This window comes from Mixophyes fleayi, chromosome 1, assembly GCF_038048845.1.
Source record: "Mixophyes fleayi isolate aMixFle1 chromosome 1, aMixFle1.hap1, whole genome shotgun sequence".
In the NCBI taxonomy this organism is placed as follows: Eukaryota; Metazoa; Chordata; class Amphibia; order Anura; family Limnodynastidae; genus Mixophyes; species Mixophyes fleayi.
The window spans coordinates 111,193,895-111,216,052 of NC_134402.1; the positions used below are offsets into that span (position 1 = coordinate 111,193,895).

General features: G+C 38.5%; 1 protein-coding gene across 3 annotated transcripts in view; it reads left to right on the forward strand.

Moving 5' to 3' along the window:
• Nucleotides 1-3,742: 3,742 nt before the first annotated feature.
• TBC1D9 (TBC1 domain family member 9) overlaps nt 3,743-22,158 on the forward strand; it is a 48,519-nt gene continuing 30,103 nt past the window's right edge. For 2 of the 3 annotated variants that reach the window (XM_075199432.1, XM_075199441.1), the window contains exons 1-6: nt 3,743-4,621; nt 12,195-12,305; nt 13,700-13,818; nt 17,634-17,862; nt 18,906-19,167; nt 20,518-20,725. In XM_075199432.1, coding sequence (XP_075055533.1) covers nt 4,498-4,621; nt 12,195-12,305; nt 13,700-13,818; nt 17,634-17,862; nt 18,906-19,167; nt 20,518-20,725 — 1,053 coding nt within the window. In that variant the 5' untranslated portion in view covers nt 3,743-4,497. The remainder of the gene's footprint in view (nt 4,622-12,194; nt 12,306-13,699; nt 13,819-17,633; nt 17,863-18,905; nt 19,168-20,517; nt 20,726-22,158) is intronic. The other variant, XM_075199449.1, reaches the window with a different exon arrangement.

Below are 22,158 nucleotides of genomic sequence, written 5' to 3' on the forward strand. Positions count from 1 at the left end.
AAAATGTGTTGAATTACTGGGGAACAGGTAAGTCATTTTTTATTTTTTTTTAAATCTTTCACATTCCACCCCTACCCCTGTTATCTGGGCTGCATACTATATGAAGACATATGAGGATATATGGTGGGACTATTGACTGTAAGAGTATGTTGGCTATATGTCAGGATGACTGATGTATAGAGGCTGAAAGACATTTGAATACATTTGGCTTTTTCTTTTCTTTTTTTTGCCAAAAGCATAAGTGTAAAGCAAATGTAATGAATCAATATCACAGTGTTATGCACTAATCTTAACAATTTGCTGGCTTACAAATCAAGTCAGACTAATGTAATTCCATAGTGTGAGAGTGAGCTGATTTTATTCTTGACCATTGTTAGGGCTGACAGCTAGTGTCATAAACTTGTAGAACAAGTCTCGGAGAAGCGTTCCAGTAAATGCAGTTTGGGTTCTATGGCCGGTGCCAGAGTTGCTTGAGAGGCCTTGGCGGCTTCCTCTTGGGCGGCCAATCTGAGTGAGAGCTCTTGGACCACCTGCAAAATATTCTGTATCTGCCCTGCAAGGACTTGGGCCGGACTGAGATCCATCACGGATTCACCAGTATATATTTTTTAGGCCGGTTATAATGTTAGGGCTGATGTCAAGTGTCATAAACTTGTAGAACAGATCTCAGAGGTCTTCACCGATAGCAGCCGCCTTTCCCTTAGAGCTGAATGTGTTCACAGCTACTCGGATGCCCCTAGGTCTTTAGCTCAAAGTAGTACAAGTATATAACCTTACAGTAGCGCAGGTGATGGCCAGGTGGTAGAAACAGCAAAGTCCAAACGGGGTACATCAGGCAGCGGTAGTGTGGTCCATATAAGGGTCAAGGCTGGCGGCAAACAGCGTATCCAGGAAAAGCCAGAGGTCAAGGTCACAAGCAATATAGCGGAGTTCAGAAGCAAGCCAAGGGTCATACACAGCAGAATCAATCCAAAAGTACAGAACAGAAGAGCAGGTAAGTATGCTAGAAGCAGGAACTATAACCGACAGGGAGGTTAAGCCCTCCCTGCCTAATATACTCAGAGGGGCCAATCACAACCAGGTAAGTGATAATAATGTTCCTCAGCTGGGAGTGAGGTGCGCACGCGCCCGGCTGGCGGTAAAGGAGAAGCTCCCCGTTGTCATGGTGAAGGCCGGGGCAAAGACCAGAAGACGCCCCGGTCATCATTACGACGGCCGGGACGCGTCCGTGAGGCCGGAGCGAGTCGCGACGGTGCCTGAGCCGCGGCGGCTCGTAACAACCATCTCATTGCAAAAATAGTATTAAGTATAAATAAACATGAGGATGGATTTTATTGAACTGAAAGTTTATTTTATTTTCACATCTTCATTTAATTCAATATTTTTGCTCTACTGAGGTTACGTTAAACATTGACCATACATGACAACATAAACGTTGCATTAAGCTTGTCTTGCCTATAGGGGATGCATTGTTTGTTTTTTTCAGCATGAAAACATTTTACAAAATAGTGATTTAAAGTCTTTAATATATAAAAATGTATTTTGTAAGTAATATATACATCGCCTCTTCTTTCTGAATAAGACCAATACAGTATCTGCCAGATCCTTTGTTCAAAAGCAAAGCAAGCAATAGAGAATATTTCTATGTAATATGCTTATTTTCTTTCTTTTTTTTTTAACCTCCTTCACAAAATGTGACATTGTACAGATCTCTCTGCAGATTTATGTTTAGAAACCTCATGAGAGAACTGTTCTTGCACACAACCACTAGCCCTCCTGATTGGCAGATTTAGTAATGGGGGTAGTGTTCTAATAGAGTTCCCAGCCCTGTGATCTAAAAAGTGTTTATAAGTTGAACAAAGTTTTTGTACAATGCAGAAGCACTGGTGATTCCACTGCCACCCTCAGGGACTTCCTTCTGTTATGTAGGTGAGGGATATTCATTATCAACATAATCAACATTTATTTATATAGCGCCAGCAAATTCCGTAGCGCTTTACAATTGGATATTGTGTGAGATAGCTAAGTCACCTGGCAGCCACTCCTACACCGTTCAAAAGTAACGCTCAGGTTTATGTGATCTATGTCGTCCTGTCAACCCAACAGCTAATTATACACTTAGGTAAAGTAATCTTTCTCTGTGTTGCCATGACACCCTTAGAAACTACAGGAAACACTGGTGTGGTGTTTTTTGTATGGAATTGGGCTTTTGGGATCAGGTAGACCGTGATTATTTCTGCCACAGAAGCCCTATCACTTGGCACTTACACCTGCCCTGTAGCTAGTGCAAATGATACGATTAAAAATCACTTACGAGAGAAATGACCAGAGCTCGAATTGAATGAATGTGTGCGTGCACGTGACCTCAGCACGCCCTTACTGTACATTGCCTACACACCTTCCCTCCCCTGTTTCGCCCTTTAAATCGTAGGCTGTCGGAAGTGTAATATATATTGAACTTGAATTGCATGCACTTGCGCTCACCGGCGTAAAGTCAGTTACGGAGTATGCAATTTCATGTAAAATACGGTGAGCCACGGGACTTGCATCCAAAAATGAATTAGGCTCTGAATGTATATTTATAGAAACCTCACTTAAATTTTGACCCAAGCCCTAGATCAAATCTTCAATAAACTAAACCTTTTCAGTATCCTGTAAACATTAGAAGACTCGTAATAAAATAAGGGGTTATATTTTATGTGGTGAAGTAATTTCATGAAAGTAACAAAGCATAGAATCTCCAGGGTTTGCCCCAACACCCCCACATGTATGACACCCATATATTAAATATTTACTCTGTTATACAAGAAGGCCCTACAAAACAGAACAGCTGACTAAACATGCAGTTTGAAACTGTACGAAATAGTTATGTTCTGGTGAGATACAAACTTGGCAGTAAAAGTGCTAAAAAACAATATCCATAAAATTTAGACATTTCTAATCCCTGAAATGTATATGTATAATTATCCAGGGAATTTGAAAGTAACCACAAACAATTATACAATAAAGGAGAAGTGTTTTGATTTCAATACTACCAAAAGAAACTACTAAACTTCATGGAGAAGGAAAAAATTGTTTTAAGTATTCTTAATTCACTCAACTAAAATTTTTACCAAAACTGGCTCAGTGTGAAATCATGGAAACAGGCCTGGCTAGAGATGTAATCTATATTTTGTCTTTATACTAGACCAATACTTTGTTTGGTTACTTATTTATTTGGGATTGGACTGAAAAAAAAATCTGTTCTGCCAATCTAAATTCAGGCCTAATTTGCATTCTAAAATTAAGTAAGAGGTGCCAAATTGATACAGTATATCGCGTTTAAAGATGCTGAAAGTGATAACTTTAAACTCTGTTAAATTCTAAGCATAATCATTCAAACTGAAATATTGCTAAAAACCCTTAGAATTTGACAGAATTCTTGAAATTGTATATTTAATTTAACTAGAAAACATAATTATTTACACCTATGGTGCAATCATCTAAATGTAGATATTAACTTACTTGATCTTTAGCTGAAACGGGATTAAAAGGTCTGTTTGTAAAATGTATGAGATTATTACAATTCAACCTGCAGAGTCTTGTCAGAAAACTAAGCACCCAATTCCCCCCGTCACCCCACCCAGGCCAGTGCTGTATATATAAATAATAACACTCTGCTCGCTGCCTCCAGCTCTCAGATGCTGATGTCATTGCTCTCAGCTTGGCTCTGCCTCCCATAAAGCTGTTGTGTCATCTCTCCTCCCCTTCCATTCCTCTGTTATGATTACCGAGCTGGTAATACAGAGCTGTACTGGCTGGGTGATGACTCTGCTTTCTTGTCCTGTTTGGTACCATGGACAGTGACCCTCCTCCTATTCCTGGCACTTCATAGCCGGAGCATCGTCCTGCCGCTAACCATCTGCCATCCTGATACCCATATTGCCTGTAACCTGCTGCCTGTATGTGGATGTGAAGAGCTGGATCTCTCTGCATTGCAACTATAGCAGAACACTACTGTCTAGCCCTAGGCTGCTTCCCCCATCTGCCTCTATTGTCAGCGATACATTGGAGGACACGTCTCCCATTCACCGTTCTATCGTATCGCCTGATAGGTTGTTAAGCAGTGAAACCCTAATTCATGTATGGACTCATTGTGCCCTGGTTGATCTGGGAAATATTTAAAATTTCACAAATGTCTGATCATAGATGAAATCCCCTTGGTGATGAGTAATCCACTGGTTCCCTTTTTGTGTGTGTGTCCTGGGATCTGTCTGCTGATCAGATGAGAAAGGTGTCCTCTCTCCTCCCACCTCCTTGATGTGCTGAGTGCTGGACCAGAAAGACCTTGTTATTGATTGGGGTCACAGAGAGGATGCTGCTGTTCATTGGACTCCATCCACTGTTTTGACATTTACTGATTATGACCAGCCTTCTTTACTGCCCTTCATATCAATGGCGTGTTCCTGAGGAGAATAACACAGCACATCAATAGCACTGTCCCGTTTGCCCCTGACCATGTGGGTTAATCCGGAGGAAGTGCTGCTGGCAAACGCCCTGTGGATAACGGAGAGGGCCAATCCTTATTTCATACTGCAGAGGAGGAAGGGGCATGGGACCAGAGGAGGAGGGGGGCTTGCAGGTAAGAACTTCACAGTACAGTTATAGAAAACTAAATATAAGTGTCTTCACAACCTAAAATAACCACCATATTTTGAAAGCTTCCAAAGTGTGAAGTGAGGGAGAGCTATGAAAACTATAGCAAAATATACAGTACAATCAGTGTAATTTTACACTGCCTGGGGTAGCATGTTTGTTTATTTACAAATATGTAGATACTTATTTATTTTTTAGACAATACAGACAATGATCTTCTCAGTTGAAAGGAACAGCACTATTTCCAGGTATGTGAGTGTCCCCAATCCTGTGTTGCTTTATAGTTAAACATTTTATTTTATTTTTAAGTGTCTTCCATTTCTGTTATTAAAAATGACTTGTATTCGTTCTAACCTCTCTCCCAGGTAGAGTGGGGTGGGAGGAGTCGCCTTTCAGAATACAGGTGAACTGATAAGGATTTGTTTTCCTCATTGATATGGTTGTTCTTTACAGTACTGAACCATTGAACATTTTTCTTGATAACTCTATAGTTCCAAAAGTGGCAAATTATATAATTATATTCTTTTATAGTTAATAATAATTGCATAATGCGTTCACTACAGTACATTTGTCACTAGTTACATCTGACATATCTTTCTGTGATACATGATGTATATTGTATTGCTTTTCTGAACCCATTATTGAGAATTCTACAGGCTTATTGGGGGTATAGGGCCAACTCTGCAATTTAGGGTAAAACATCCTCTATGTAATCCAATCAGATTGTTGCAGACCAATGGGCTCTGTAAACAAGTGCGGGAGTCCTAGGTACATAGATCCAATCTGATCATATTGCGATTCTAGTCCATGTGACACTTGGTTGACCACCATAAATTAGTCATTGTCTGACTTGTTTTTATTTTTGTTTATATTATTAGATCAACTCAGATTGGGTTGTCATAGTTTAAGGTGAAGCCACAGGTTGTGAAATCAAAGCATATAATGGTCTTTGTTTGGGCACCATCTAAGACAAATAAAACATTGAAGGTGGCTTGTGAGTGGCAGTACTGCTAGAAATGTTATGTTGAAGATAAACTACCAGCAGTGTTCTCTGTATAATCTGCAGACCTGCTGATACCTGCATCTGGGAGAAATCGTTCTCCCACACACAGCACTAGATAGGCCTGAGCTCCCCATTTTGCAAACATTTGTTTTTTGTAAACATGTTTTTCTGTAAAGTAGAATTGCTCCTAATTCTTATGTTTGTTTCTGAAATCTCAAGTTATTCTGATTTATTGGTTAAAATCCTTCCCCAGTCAATGCAGCAACGTTTACTACTAAGTGTTTCGTCTCCTAAGCTTCTTTATGTTTTATATATCGTGCTTTGCAAACTCCACTAGTCTCATGGAATGTTATATATAATGGTAGTTTCCAGTGATTAAAGACTGAGATTATAGGATTACTGTTAGTTACTCATTTACCACTGACACATGAATTAATAGATGCAGACAGGTAGCTGGTTAGATTTTTTTTGGGGAAAAATTATGAAATATATGTAATATTCTTTCTATCCAATTATTATGCAGTATAGGTTGCAGCACTGAGAACTGTCCCCTATAATCCTTGTATAGTTTCATATTTCATCTTCCTGTATAATTTGATTTTAAATCCCACCTGTTTATAAAAGCCTACACTTAACCATTTCACCATGCTGTATATCTCGCCCTCTTTTATCCTTCATCTCCCAGTTGTGTTCCTTGTCTTCAGGTCCCCGTTCATTAGCTTACCCCCATGTGTCAATAGCTTGTCTGCCTTTCTCTTTTTAGATTGTATGCTCTTTTGAGCAGGGCCCTTTTTCCCCCTGTTCTCCTTACCTATATCTTTTTTTTTTTTTTTTTTTTTTCTCCAGGCTATCAGTAGCTGTGTTGTGAGTTGTAGTGTTTATTTGTTTACTATATTGAACTGTTATACCATGTACTGTCTTGTTTGCCCTCTGTACAGTGCTGCAGACCTTGTGGTGTCTTTTTAATAAAGATTACAAATATGGATAACTGCAATTTGTGGGTAAACAAGAGTGTCTATGCAAGTTGCTCAAAAACTACACGATCTATAGATTTACCTAAAGTGTGGGGGTTATATGCTCATAATTTCTATGTTGATTCCCACTGGCTGACGTGTATATTGTTTCATTCTGTCCCCCTGACGCTAGCTCTGTCATGTTGTCTAATTGGTAAAGATACTATTTTCCAAAGGCTTTTCATTGTATTTATTTTTGAGTGTAAATGTATTGCAAATTACCACCTATATAACGCACTGTGGCTCACAGGACTGCTTGTTTATTGGAACTGTTGAGATGGTCTGCAACAAACCATATGGCAGCATTCAGTGAGCAACTTTTGCATACTTTTCTGAATAGAGCTGGTATGGCAATAAAGATCATTCACACTCCTCCGCAAAATATATATTTGCTTCCACATTAAAACAAAGATCGTGCAGTTATTTTACATTCTATAGTGGTTTTAGAATGCCGTAGTGTTCTGGAGCTGTGAAATCTTTATGTAGCTATATGATATTAGTGGCAAGTGCCTCTCCTCAGGGAAACCATATCTCTCTTGGGGGCATTTCACAGGTTCAGAATGTTTTGACTGTCAAATGTAGCATTCTAAACCACCCATAATATGTAGACAGGAGGCACTATATATACCCAACATGACATGAGCACTGGATATACTTTATAATAGTTTCATTGAGCTTTTAAATACTCTGCTTTAAAGTGGATACAGCTATGTATTTAAAATATAAATGACACATTTACTGTATTACAGTGATCTAAATTCAGTCTTTTATAGGTCTAAGCTTGGCTATCATCTGGCCAGGTATGAATTGTTCATGAATAGTAAAGAGATTGTGAGCACTTTGTGTACTGGCAGAAAAATCCTGACTGTGCTCTGAGAAACATTTTGATGATCTCGGTCAGTAGGAAGTTTGACAAATTCCAGACTAGTGTCACATGACCATCACTAGTGTCACATGACCATCACCATCACAGGACAATAGGTTGGCACCAGGGGATTACAGCAATGTGCTCTACACCTGTGTGCTTGGTTCTGATATTGATGGTTTTTAGTTTGAGCATCTCCCTAGTCCGACTTCACATATCCTAAGAGTCAGATTTGCTTCATGGCAATTTCTTCTGTCCATTTAGGATTTTGCATGACCCTCTTAACCATGTACTAATTTTTGGCAATGTGTGAAACGTTAACAAAGATGGACATTGTGGATGTGAACAAACCTACAATGATAACCATACTACAAAGTGCATGAAGCAGGAAGGTGAAGGCTCTGCTTACTGAAACCACATGCTGAACCTAGACTGGACACTGTAACTGGAAATGGGTTACTGTGATCTGCAATTCTATTTATCTAAAGTAGTTTAGGGATCACGTGTGTGTGTGTGTGTGTTTTGACATTTTATGGCCATGTGCTCAGATGACAGTTCACTGTATTACGTGACACTGGTTGTACAAGTCTGGTGTATGTAGCTGAGCATGATTATAGTTATGTCATGTTGTGGAATGACCTCATACAAACCGGAAACTATTATGTTGCAATGATTTTGTATCAGAGCACAGTGAATCATGGACGTGGAATCTGCAAGAATTATATATGTGTAATATGTTTTCAGTAGTAATGTTTGTTTCAACTAAAATAAGTTTAACTAACAAAATAACCCAAGCTTTAGCTTTTATGTGACCATTCCTGTAGGCCAATGTTGGCTAACCAGTGACACTCCAGGTGTTGTGAAACTACAAGTCCCAGCATACCCTTCCAGCAATACACTGCTATATATTGGCAAAGCATGCTGGGACTTGTAGTTTCACAACACCTGGAGTGACACAGGTTAGCCAACACTGCTGTAGGCTATTGGGTAGACTAGAGGAACGATCAAGAGTGTGGCAATTAGTTTAATACCAAAAAATGCAAAATAATACACTTAGGTTTCAAAAACCCAAAGGCTAAATATAGTTTTAATGGCACTATAATGGGAACTACTGAGGAGGATAGGGATCTAGGAGTCACTATTTTAGGTGACTTAAAGCCAGGTAAGCAATGTAACAAAGCAATGAAAAGGCAAGTCAGATGCTTGGTTGCATAGGGAGAGAAATTAGTAGCAGAAAGACGCAATAATTCCACTATATAGGTCATTAGTACAGCCATATCTCCATAAGGATATAAATATATTAGAGATTATACAAAGAAGGGCAACTAAAATGGTGCATGGCCTACAGCACAAAACTTACCTGGAAAGACTAAAAGATCTTAATATGTATAATATATTGCAGAGAAGGGAAGGGGGGGAACATGACAGAAACTTTCAAATATATCAAGGGTTTTAACAAGGTACAGGAGGGAAACATTCATCAAAGGAAGAGAAGTATTACAGCACGAGGACATGCACTGACACTGGGGGGAAGTAGGTTCAGAAGAAATCTGAGGAAAAACTACGTCACAGAAAGGGTAGTGGATAAGTGGAATAGCCTCACATCAGAGGTGGTAGAGGGTAATACAGTACAACAAATTAAACATGCTTCGGAAAGTCATAAGGATATCCTTACAAAGACATAGGGATTAAATAGGAGTGGAGGTTACCATTGGTTGAAAAATGGGCAGACTAGATGGGCCAAGCAGTCTGCCATCAAATTATATGTTTCTGTGGTTAATTAGCTCCTCAGAAATGAGCCTTCATTATGGGGTACATAAATAATTACTGAACTTAAGCTCTATAAACATAGAAGCACAGCTAGAAAACTGTGGTTTGAACTTTTGCCTTTTAATAAAAAGTAATTGATATAAGAATACATGGGACACTATTGTTTTGTTTGGGGTTTTTTTTTCTCATGAAACACCACATGCTGATTATAAAACCCTCGGCAACGACCTGCTGATGGTTACTAACAGCTCAGTTTGTTTTTTTTGTTTTTTTTTTCCCTGGTTCATCTGATGACCAAAAACATTATCTATGTGAAACATGCACATGGGAACAGTGCTATGGTGTAAATTGCCATGACGGCAACTTTTCAAACCTCCAGCAGGTACATAGGGTATCTCTGTGATGTTGGGCAGGTCTTATTGCGCCCTTGATATTAAGCCTTTCTATGCTTTAGGTTGATGTCAAGTTTGTGAATTTTACTAGCATTTTTAACACTAGTACAATGCATATAAATGAGTCTGAAAATGTAGCTTATTGTTTACAGTGAACCCATACCACTTGTGTTATTTATATTCTGGAACATTGCTTGCCCCAGACATTTACATGTATGACATCTGACCACATTGGGGAAGCCTGGATCATCTCAAATTACCTCCCAAACGTAGGTAAAAAAACAATATTGGCAACATGTCAAACGTGCTTCCTCTTGACATGCGGTTTCACTGGTGTGTGTTTGTTTTTTGTTATTGTTAACTCAAAAAAACATGCCCTACCAGTGTATATAATGCCTAAAGCTATTCATGTGTTTCCATGGAGATAAGTGATCCCCATTGGCCTGTATATAAAATAAGTGTAATCTAATAGGCCAGGCCTGATGGATATTCTATATTTTTAGGCATCATGAATGAACCCTAATTTAGTTATGTACCTCATTGTGGGTCCAGTACTGCCTTCCAGTGCCGTCTAACATTTGCAAACTTGCATAGATTTACATCTTTTGTAAATTATGTATCTTCCCCTGTATAGTATGGACTTACTGGTGTAAGCGCAAAGTCTTATAAGATAATGTCATTTCTGAATGAAGAGAATTATCGTAATGGTGAATGAATCTTACTGAAACGGTGCTAAAGACTCACTTTATTCTACTCTTAACATTTCATAATACTTCTAAATTTGTAACCTCTATAATACAACCAGTGTGTGCAAGGAAGTCATCTGATAAGCCTATAAAGCAACCGATGTTTAGGAAGTTAGGGGTCAATATAAATTTGGTAGATTTTTGGTGGGTCTACTTTGTGTCTGGTTGTTGAACCGGACATAGTTGTATAGAATGCATGAGCTGATTAAATGCAGGTTTGTACGAGGATATTCCCTATATAGGTCAGTGCTGTTTAACCCTTGCCACAGATTCCAAGATATAGATGAAGGATGTGGGTGGGCACTATGGAGGGACTGTAAGGACTTCTCAGAGTGGATGTGAAACTACATAAATGACAGTGTGCAATATAGTACAAAGCAATGTTAGCGATCACATTGAAAATCAACCAAATTGATACTATGAAATAAGCAGGAGGTTTGTATTCAGGCATTCTGTTCGTATTGGTTCTATGACTAATGTCTTCAACTACTGTGTCTTACTGAGCCACGTTTATTCCACTTGGTAAACTAAAGGATATTTGTGTCTTGAGGCATCTACTGCATTTATTTTGGTTGGGTTTATTTTCAGAAGGAAATGAATGGGATAAAAAAAAACTTGACCTTGAGTTTACTAATCTTGGTTACACATCAGCTAAATGCCAAGTGTCACTTGTGTCTTTGTGGATTCATTCAACGTACCTACTTCTGTTGCAGGGTTTGATAAGATGGTCTGATGTATGGATACATGATTCCTTCTCCTCCCATGTGTCTAATTGTCCCCTACATTTCTATCATTACAGCATTAGCAATGATTATTACACACTTCTAGTGTCTTCTGCTGTTTATGATTTCTAACCAGAAGTTGCCTGTATGTCCCCTCTATGCACAAAGAAAGTGTTTGTTTGTCTTTTTTTTACAGAACATCTCAAGAGTCCCTCTTCTGGCAGCTGAAATATTACTAGGGGGGTGTATTAGTTGGGCTATTTTTCATACAAAATACTAACATTTAACCATTCATAGTATAAAAATTTAACTAATGGAACATCCTGTTTAATGCAGGAAAGGATAAATGCGACCTCTATCTACTTGAATAAACCAGATTGATTTTAGCAGTTTGTCCAGGTAAACATGCAGATTATTAAATTGGTGCATAACGTATAATCTAAGTGAGTGAGTGGTCCATAACTGTAATCATAAACATGCACGATTTCTCCTAATTTTCTATTGGATATCTGTTCAGGATTAGCATTGCTGCAACAGGACACTTCAACTAGCAACCAGGGGAATGACTGCTCCAGTAAACATGGGTACATGAGCGAAGTGAAGGGCAGACTGGTGTGTTAGTGGTAGGGGAATCCGTTATTACCAGTCGCCAGGATTGTGAATGCTCAAATTCATAAGCTCCTGGGTTCTCTAAATAAAAAAAAGGGGATTAATGCACATGATGTACATAGTCACTAGTTAGACCACATCGTTTTGGAACGCTTGATATAAGAAGCAGTCGAGGGGGTTCATGCTTTAATATAGTGATTACATTATAAAAATCTAACAATGGATTAGGTGTCTACATTGTAATTGTATCGAACTATATAATTAGTAGAGCACATTACAAAGTGTTGCACTGAGGGCTTGCTTGGCCTGTTTCTGGATCACCCTAATTAGAATTTCTGAAAGACTGCATCTCATGGTCTGTGCTTTAACATTACTAATTATACATTATTATTATCATCCTGGTCTTATGTGCACAAACCACTTTTGGTTGATTTTGCAGGTTTGCTGGTTGGGACGCTGGATGTTGTGTTGGACTCAAGTGCCAGGGTAGCACCTTATCGCATCCTGTATCAGACTCCCGATTCTCTCATATACTGGATAATCGCTTGCGGTAAGCAGTTTCATCATGTTGCTTGTAAGGCGATGCTCCTCTCTTGGTATGTGCTGCATTCACTGACTCTTTAAAACATTACAATAAGCAACCAGTTTGGAAGATAACATGAGGACGTTCTCAGAAAGCCCCTACTCTGGCTTGTAATGGTTGTGGTGGTTTGCATGCAAATGTGCAGTAAAATATACCATTACATGTAATGATTTTTTGCCTATTAATGTTTTTCCCTGGGACATGGCATGCGGCGCCATGCTCCTTTTGTGTGTGTTTAGCACGTGTGTGTGGTGGGGTTGTCCTCATAAAATCGCAGGAAAGGATAGCAGCAAATACTAAACACTCTTTACCGCTGGCAATAAGGGTGTTCTATATGCAGGTCATGGTGAGCGACGTGTCTGCAGCAGACAGAGGAACCAGACATTGATATACATGCAACATATTGCAATCCCCAGAACCACTTTTTGATACAGCGCAAGTTGTTTCGTGAAACACCTGAAAAGTCAGATGTGTCCATAAAAGGAGTTGCTAACTCTGATAAAACAGATTGCACAGGACTGCACGTTCAAAAACACTGACCATATGTTTAGCTATTGCATACTAAAGGGGACTAAATACAAGTAGTTGCAGGAAAAACTACTCCTAGGGGGGTATACTTACTAAACTGTGGGTTTGAAAAAGTAGAGATGTTGCCTATAGCAACCAATCAGGTTCTAGCTATCCTTTTGTAGAATGTACTAAATAAATGACAGCTAGAATGTGATTGGTTGCTATAGGCAACATCTCCACTTTTTCAAACCCGCAGTTTAGTAAATATATCCCCTAGACTATCCAATCCAGAGAAGGCATTAATAATGCCATAATGTTGAAGCATCAAAAGCTAGTATGAAAGTGCTGGAGTGAGCTGCACAATAAATAAACACTATTGTAGGGCACACTGAGACACACAGAGCAAGCAGTGGGGAGATGAATGGCGAGGGATAAGTTGCAAGTCACATTCTGGTGCCTGCACGTAATGCAGAAACTGCGGACACAAACGTTATAATGAGGATTGCCCAGACAGTTGGATTAAATTAGCAAGACGTTATGAGACAAGGGAGGTTTTAAAGCCACGTTTAATGCATAACATGGTACTCTGCCATGGAACGATTGACTGCATGATGCTGCCACTCCCAGGTGCATAACAGAGGCTGTGAACTCCTCCCAATCAAGGTGTAATATAGGAATTGTAACCATAGCAATGTAACCAGTGCCAGTCAGTATATGTAATGTCCAAGCCAATGAGTTGGTTTCACCTGCTCATGACTATAACCATAAGAATGCATTTCCCCATTACTTGTGTTTGCTCACTGCAAGCTGTTGAGCGGAACATCTGATCATTGTGCTTCTCTTGTGTACAGGGGGTTCTCGGAGAGAGGTGACTGAGCACTGGGAATGGCTGGAAGTGAACCTGCTGCAGACTCTCTCCATTTTTGAAAATGAAAATGACATTACCACATTTGTTAAAGGAAAAATACAGGTAGTTTAATCTACATGACCAGTAATATTAGTTGATTATTTTTTTAATTTTTTTTTTTTAACATAAGGTGCTTAGAAATTTTAACGTGGCATAGTTTGTTTTGTCAGGAGCCCATAATTTATATAAAGACAATCTAACCCTATTGGGAACTGTAACTAGTGTTTGTTGCCACATATGTGGCCAGATAAAGTTAAAGTCTCTGTTATTGGCTATCTGAGCTCTGTGTGTGTGTATGTCTGCAAGCTTACTATATCTGTGAATTCCTGTAGGGGTACATACACCAAATACATGAACACAAGCACATTCTGGTGACTGCACGTAATGCAGAAACTGTGGACACAAACATTATCACGATGATTGCCCAGGCAGTTGGATTAAATTGGCAAAACACTATGAGCTGCCAAAATACATTGACACAAGAGAGGAGTAAAGTTGTAACCAAGTTTCGTGGCAGTCAAAATCTGCAGTGGAACAGGCCGTTTCATAGAGGTGCCATTTTCCGGTGATACTATGTTCGAGATGCGCTTTTGCATTGCCATTTAGCAGAATGTCATTCTGCACTGTATTTGTGAATTTCACCTCCTGCTGGGACTACAACCTATTCATCTTGTTCACTTATCCTGCTGCGCTCATTGTAGCTCTTACCTCTAACAGACTGAAACACTGCAACATAAATAAATACCTTCCAATTTATAGCACAATCCTCAAGAATTTTTAATAATGCCTAATGTCACAAAATGGATGTACAAGCTCACAAACTTCTCTAAATACATATAAAATTTGCACAAATGTACACAGACTTGCAGCCCACTATATCTTAAGTTACTTCCAAAAATTGAAATGGGAAACAGTGGCATCTAATATTAATATCAACTTGTATGTACTGTTACAGTTCTTGCAACTCCACTGCTGTTTACATGGGGCTTTTACAGTGGAGGAGCCCCATCCCCACTCAGCTGCTGGACCATAAGCAAGCTGTACCCCATACTACCATGGTAGATCCACACCTGAGTGCACCTCTTCCTTCCATTTACGTGCCATTAAACTGATACACATGTGGATGCACTGATTTTTGCTTTTTATAATATATTTTATATTATATTGCTCTATATAATATACGTTTTTGTTCTAAATGTCATAAAAGTTAGTCCAGCGACTATAATCAAGATAAGATGTCTACTGGACATAAAATTGAATTATGTTTATTAGTTATAGTTTTGTAGGTCAGTATAGCTGGTAATTGGATTATATTCTGATCATGTCAAGCGATGAAATGTTTGGTAGATGTACTTATTTTAGTGTTAACAAGCCAGACATCTGATGAACCTACAGTTGCAAGATGCATTCCCTGGCATACAGGAGATCTATCTATTGACCTATATACACCGATCAATCACTACATTTAAAACCAATGAAAAGTGAAGTGAATAACATTGATTATCTTGTTACAATGACACCTGTCCATTGGTGGAATATATTAGGCAGCAAGTGATCAGTCAGTTCTTGAAGTTCATGTGTTGGAAACATGAACAATGGGCAAACCTAAGGATCTGAGCGACTTTGACAATGGACAAATTGTGTTGGCTAGGTGACCGGGTCAGAGCCTCTCCAAAACGCAGGTCTTTTGGGGTGCTCCTGGTATGCAGTGGTTGGTACCTACCAATAGTGGTCCATGGAAGGACAACCACTGAACCCACAACAAGATCAAGGGCGCTCAAGGATCATTGTTGCGCGTGGGGAGTGAAAGCTAGCCCGTCCGGTCTAATACCACAGCACAAATTGCTGAAAAAGTTAATGCTGGCTATGATGGTAGGTGTCAGAACACACAGTGCATCACAGCTTGCTGCGTAGCTGCAGACCGGTCGGATTGCCCATGCTGACCCCTGTCAACTGCTGAAAGTGCCCCCAATGGGCATGTGAGCACCAGAACTGGACCATGGAGTGATGAAAGAAGTTGGCCTGGTCTGATTTATCGTGTTTTATTTTGCATCATGTTGACGGCTGGAGGTATGTGCATTGTTTATCTGGGTAATAGATAACACCAGAATGCACTATGGGAGGAACGAAAGCCAGTGAAGGCAGTTTGATGCTCTGGCCAATGTTCTGCTGGGAAACCTTGGTTTTGGTACATAAACCACCCTAGGGGGTGTGTTTGTCGTTTGCTGTCAGTCAGCCCAGAAGGGATGCAGGTTCTCGGATGCTCAGGATAAGTGGTTCCAATTTTAAGGATATGGATGTGCCTGGGTGAAATTGTACCCATTTATTGATATCGAGATAAGTGACCCGCACTGTGGATTGTCATTTTAAATAGTTGTCCTCAGTAATAATCAATGTAATATATAACTGTTTCACTAAAATTGTTGGCTCCCTTCACTGTTATCTGTGTTCTGTGGCTTTGGATCATTTTATCAGTGTAATGTTTAGGAGAAATTAAACTCGATTTACATCTTGGAATATATTAAGTGTATTCCACTATAAACCACAGTTTGTAAAGTTAACACTATAACTTCACATAAGCTTTTCACACAGCAAAAAAACAGCTAGGGAAGAAAGCGCTTCAAAAAGAAGCGTACCACAAAGCGGCAAATAGTGACAGAATCAATACAAATCACACAGACTTCTATGGTACACTTTTTTTTTTTTTTTTATTTATTTTATTTATTTATTTATTTATTTTATTTTTTCAATGAGCTGTTTTGCTGCAGGCCCTAAATGCTGCTTGCAATTTTTTTTAAAAGCACGAACAAACATATCTGCTTTGTGTAACACCCTTTAGGCAAAACCATTTAATTTCAAGAGAAAACCTGATGAGTGTTCACGAAGCAACACTGAAACCACTGTTGGCTAAACTAAGTAGAGTATATTTAAGATTGTTCTTCAGGCAATCTACTTTTTATTTAGACAAAGTGGGCCAGATTAATCAAGGAACGTAAATGCCGATTTTGTGTATAATCTGCAAACTTGATCTGCGCATGCCCAGAACCGGACCATGCACAGCCAAACGCAGCAATGTTCAATTCATCTTCGTACACAAAGGACACTTACTACAGCTTATGATTTCTGGGAGTGAACGGGCCGCGGAAGGGGCGTTTACCTGTAGTCAATGTACGTTAAGGGCGTGCCAAACGTGAGTGCACACCGCCAGATTCAATTCATGCTTTGCATACCTCAAAGCTTGTTTTTCTGCCATATCGCTTGCTGTAGCTACAGGACAAGTCTAAGGCCTGAGCACTAGTGATAAGTCTCTGATGCATGCTATAATATGTGTTTGAAATCAGAAGCAGCTGTAAAAGTGTATTATGTTCAGTAGACATTTAAGAACATCCAAATTTTCATGGAGAAAAATATATATATATTTTTTAACTTTTAATCATCCCTATATTAACAGGTGACATTAACTGTTTGGGGTTTTTTTTTTGGGGGGGGGTTCCTGGTTTTATTTTGCATGGTTATAATCCACATAAGTATTGGACGTATCCTGCAGTGTCTTGTGTAGTAGAGTTGATCAGACCTACATCCAAATTCATCAGCACATGTATCTTCAGATCTGCTCCTTGTTGAATTCAGTTTATCTTAAAGCGCTCAGTATGTGTGCCTTGAAGAATCAGACCCCATATGTTTGCTCGGAAAGCATTTGTCACACACATGGGTGATTTTAAAACCTATTTGCTTGGCTCAGTCAATTGAACTAATTGGTTAATTAAAATGTAATGAACATATGTAATGATATATCAAATTGTTATAGAAATGATGGAAAATAGAGTAGTTTCCTGGATTTAACCATGGATAATTGCCGGTTGCTTTGTTTTCTTTAGGGAATCATTGCTGAATATAATAAAATCAATGGCGTGAAAGAAGATGATGATACAGATAAGTTTAAGGAGGCAATAGTGAAGTTCCACAAGCTTTTTGGCATGCCAGAGGAAGAGAAGTTGGTAAACTACTATTCCTGCAGTTACTGGAAGGGCAGAGTACCCCGGCAAGGATGGATGTACCTAAGCATCAACCACCTTTGTTTCTATTCTTTTCTGTTGGGGAAAGAAGGTAGCGTGAATAGAATTTTATACTTCCCTCTCGTTTCCAATATATTGTTTAAGACACTTTATGTAAAGTCATTTTTTGCTAAACAGGAATTGTATATATTAACAATTGCATATAATATTTGCAAATAAGCTCATAAAACACAAAATGTTGCTAGATAATTGGTTCTAACACTAACCCTATGCCTATGTAGCTGTCTCCGATTTTGATGATGAATTAATGTGGCCAAGGGGTACTGGACAATCCCACTACAATTCCTGACCTGCAGTTCCTCCCAGTAAACAGTCTCTGCTTTAGAAAAGCATGTTATGTACAATGCGGCAGACTCGGTACAAGCTCTTTCAGTGGTCATGGCTTGAGGTGCAATGTGATATTTATAATTGCAGAATATGATGCACAGATTTAAATGTGTGTACTGGATTGTTATGGTCCTATGGCCATAGGCTAAATGTTTTAATTAACAGCTTTACCAGATTGATTTCTAGAGATTTTAAGACTGTACAGCACAATGTGCGGAGAGAAGGATAATCATATATCACTCAATATGAATAAAACAAGTTATTTAAGTTGTGTATAGATATATAGCTGGTGTACAATTATTTTAGATGAAGTGCACAATCCAGCACCTTTCACACACTGTCAATGATGCCATTCACTTTCAGCTATTCTGCAATGCTTTTGTACTACAGTGAGGTGGGTGGGATTAGTATGGTGAGATCTGGCACATGCTTTGCATAGTGGGGGGGGGGGGGGGCGATATCATGCTGTATGCTCTGTAGGTAATAGGTATATTTGTGTACAGTAGGTGTCTCTTACCGCTGGCAGATTTTAATCCTCCTTTAATTATTTTTAAGAGTTATGTAAGGAAACCTTGAAAAATCTGAAGGGTAGGTTTGGAATATCCTAGCAAAAATGCAGAAAGCTGCTCAATCCCTCTTGATCATGTTATCCGGCTACTACAAACGTTTGAATTCATCTTTGTGAACCAGACTAGGCAATGACTCAGCAATGTACTTGCTGCTGATATAATGTTTGTCTTTTCTCAGCCAAGTTGGTGATCCGATGGGTCGATATAACACAACTGGAAAAAACAGCTACTTTACTTCTCCCGGACATGATTAAAGTCAGCACTAGGTCTAGTGAACATTTCTTCTCTGTATTTCTCAACATTTTGGAGACTTTCAAGTTAATGGAGCAGCTCGCCAATATAGCAATGAGACAGCTCCTGGATAATGAAGGGTTTGAGCAAGATCGATCCCTCCCGAAATTAAAAAAGAAATCTCCCCAAAAAGTATCTGCATTGAAAAGGTGAGTCGAAATTTCAACAATATATTACCAGATGGACTGGAGCTTTAATATACCTTATTTCTTTAGTACGTCTGTGGAAATGATCATCTATGTAGAATGTGTTTGGCCCTTTTGTTTGTTGTAGAAAATACGTAGAGCCCTACAGCATGTACATCCCAAAGGCATCTCCCTCTGACTATCACTTATTACTATACATCTTGTCAAATATCTGTTGTACCCAAATAAGGAGCAACTACATTTTTAAAGTGGTGGGAGTATTGCATCGAAATCTGACTGGTTGGCTGTGGTGCCTGTACACACTGCTGCTTTGATGTAGGGGCAACAAACACATGATGAGCCTACAAAAACAAGGGATACTACTAGATTTTCTAAGGGTCCGGTTAGAAAAAGAGAGGCCCTACAAAAGACATTTTGCATAAGATCTCTAATGGTCTAAGAAGATATCGACCCACTCTTACAAAATGAGGATTCTTTTTCTTTAAAGAGAGTTGCTTGATTGCTTGTCATTAACATCTCCTGAGCCAAATAGAAAATAAAAACTAACCCAAAAGTATAATCGTATCCACATCCAAACCCGTGAACCTAGGCGGAGCTCTAAAAACTATACTAACTAGTTCTGATCTTTCCTTCTCAAACTCTAAAAATATAACGCTCAAAGGTAATAATTTGAGCGAGGAGAAACCTAGAGATTAGCTAATACTTGGTAGACTCATCTTTTAAGATACAAATGAGAGTTTCTGCTTGTATTTGGAGTGACCCCCACACCCTATTCTAAGTTAACTCTGTTCCTTTACATGTAGAATAAAATGCTTATAAAGTCCAGTGTTGGTAAAGGATTTCACTGGAGGGACAACTGCTGTAGTACTAAATAGGAGAAGAGGAGCTTATATTAAAGCATTTTTTTTAAGACAACATTTATATTTGTACATTACTTTTACTACATCAAAAGGTAAATAAATATTGTAAAAACAATGAAGCGCAATTTAATATTTATAAAGTGAAATATATAACTGGGTGGCGGAGGGCAAATATAGGTCAGTAACTTGCAACAATAAAAACCTGAGCAACTGTACTGCTTGTTCCTGAGCCCACTAATAGTTCCAAGTTCTAGACTTGCATAGCATGCATATTGTGTATAGTGTGGTTCTTTTTGTTTTGTTTTTTTGTTGTTGGGATTATTTTTTTTTGTTTTTTTATTTTTTTATGTAACCAATCCTACATTATATAACTTTGACATATATGGCTCTTTCTATAAAAACAAGGTGCACAGCACTTGTCTAAAATCTATAACATTTTATTTGATAAAGAACTTCATGGTCAGGCTTTATAGTATGTATAAATATGTTACAGAGATTTAGATGCTCGAGCAAAGAGTGAAAGGTATCGGGCCGTCTTCCGTCTTCCCAAGGATGAGAAGTTAGATGGACATACAGACTGCACACTGTGGACACCATTCAGTAAAATGCACATTGTGGGACAAATGTTTGTCTCCACAAATTACATCTGCTTCAGTAGTAAAGAAGAGAACATATGCAGTCTGATCATCCCATTGCGGGAGGTAGGTGTCTCTGCCTTCTTACAGAGTTTAAGTTGTTAATGGTACACTGAGGATGAGCCACTCCAAATGACTCGTTTTTTTTTTTTTTTGTTTTCTTAATTTAATTTTGCTTAATCTGTGTAATTTTTGTTTTTCACACTCTAGAAAAATCTGTGTATAAAAGTGCAATTTTTGTAAAAAAAAAAATTCTGCCCCATTTTTAATACAAGTTTCTTGTAGTAATTTATGGTCTTCTAATTATAATTCCTTATTCAGCCAAACTAATAGATCTCCTGGATACAATAGTAGTTCGACAGCAGCTCCCATTACCTCTTACTTTCAACCTATTTTGTGTATTAAATTGTTGGCATTAAACCCACATATTATGGGTTTAATCTGTCTTGTGGTGGAATATTTTAGAATAATTAATATTTATCAGTCTGTGAGTTAACACCGTTATCAGTTTAATAATGTAGTTCAAAACATTGCACATCAGCTCTGCGTTGAACAATACGTTGGAATTTATTTCCATAACAGTAATGCTTTAGAGGCCCTGTATAATTTAATACAATACAATGAGGTTACGTTTTTATAACCAATTTTGGAAATGGGGCCATGTAATTAATTTAAAAAGTTAATTTTGATAAAATGCTACCTTTTAAATCATGCTAGGCTTATATACAGTATGTTGGTAGTTTTGTACCCGTTATAGGTATCTTTTTAGAACAAAGGTCTGCAAGGATTGATTTCATAATTATACTTCCCATTTACAGTCCAAGTGAGATGTTTCTGCAATCTCTTAACGGAAATCATATAACAGAGTTACAACTTTTAGTATCTCCAGCTACCAACAAATTCATCAAATTGTGCACCAGGCATACACAACCCTCTGTTTGCTTAATGCGGTTTTAATCCCTACACTCGCTTGTCTGCTGTGGGTGCAATAAAGCTCAAAGTAGATTTCTGGCACAGATTGCTTGCTAACTTTTTACAGAGCGGTTATTGACTACTTGTCTAACCTATTACTGATGGTGATGACGAGACCCAGTTTTATGACTTTCATCTTTTAGATGAGCAAGATTAGCAATAGCATCAGAATTCTTATTATGAGGTCCTTTGCCAGAAAATCTATAGATTTAAAGTGGATGGCCGCTGACACTCCTAACCTAGACATGAAGTTTAAAACTACTATTGACATAACTTACAAATGTAGTGGATGTCTGGATAAATGCAAAAAAGTGTGGGATTGTTTGTGTTTTAGATGTGTTGGACGATTTTAAAAGTTAAAATTTTCAAGAAGCGAGTTTTCCGTTTCAAAATTATGGGAGATCTAAGTTTTAGACCTTATCTGACATACTGGATCAGAATTTAGTAGACCCTGTGTTTTTGTGGCCATATTGTAACTATTTTTTTGCTACTTTCATTCATATGCAAGAAGGAACATTATATTTGTT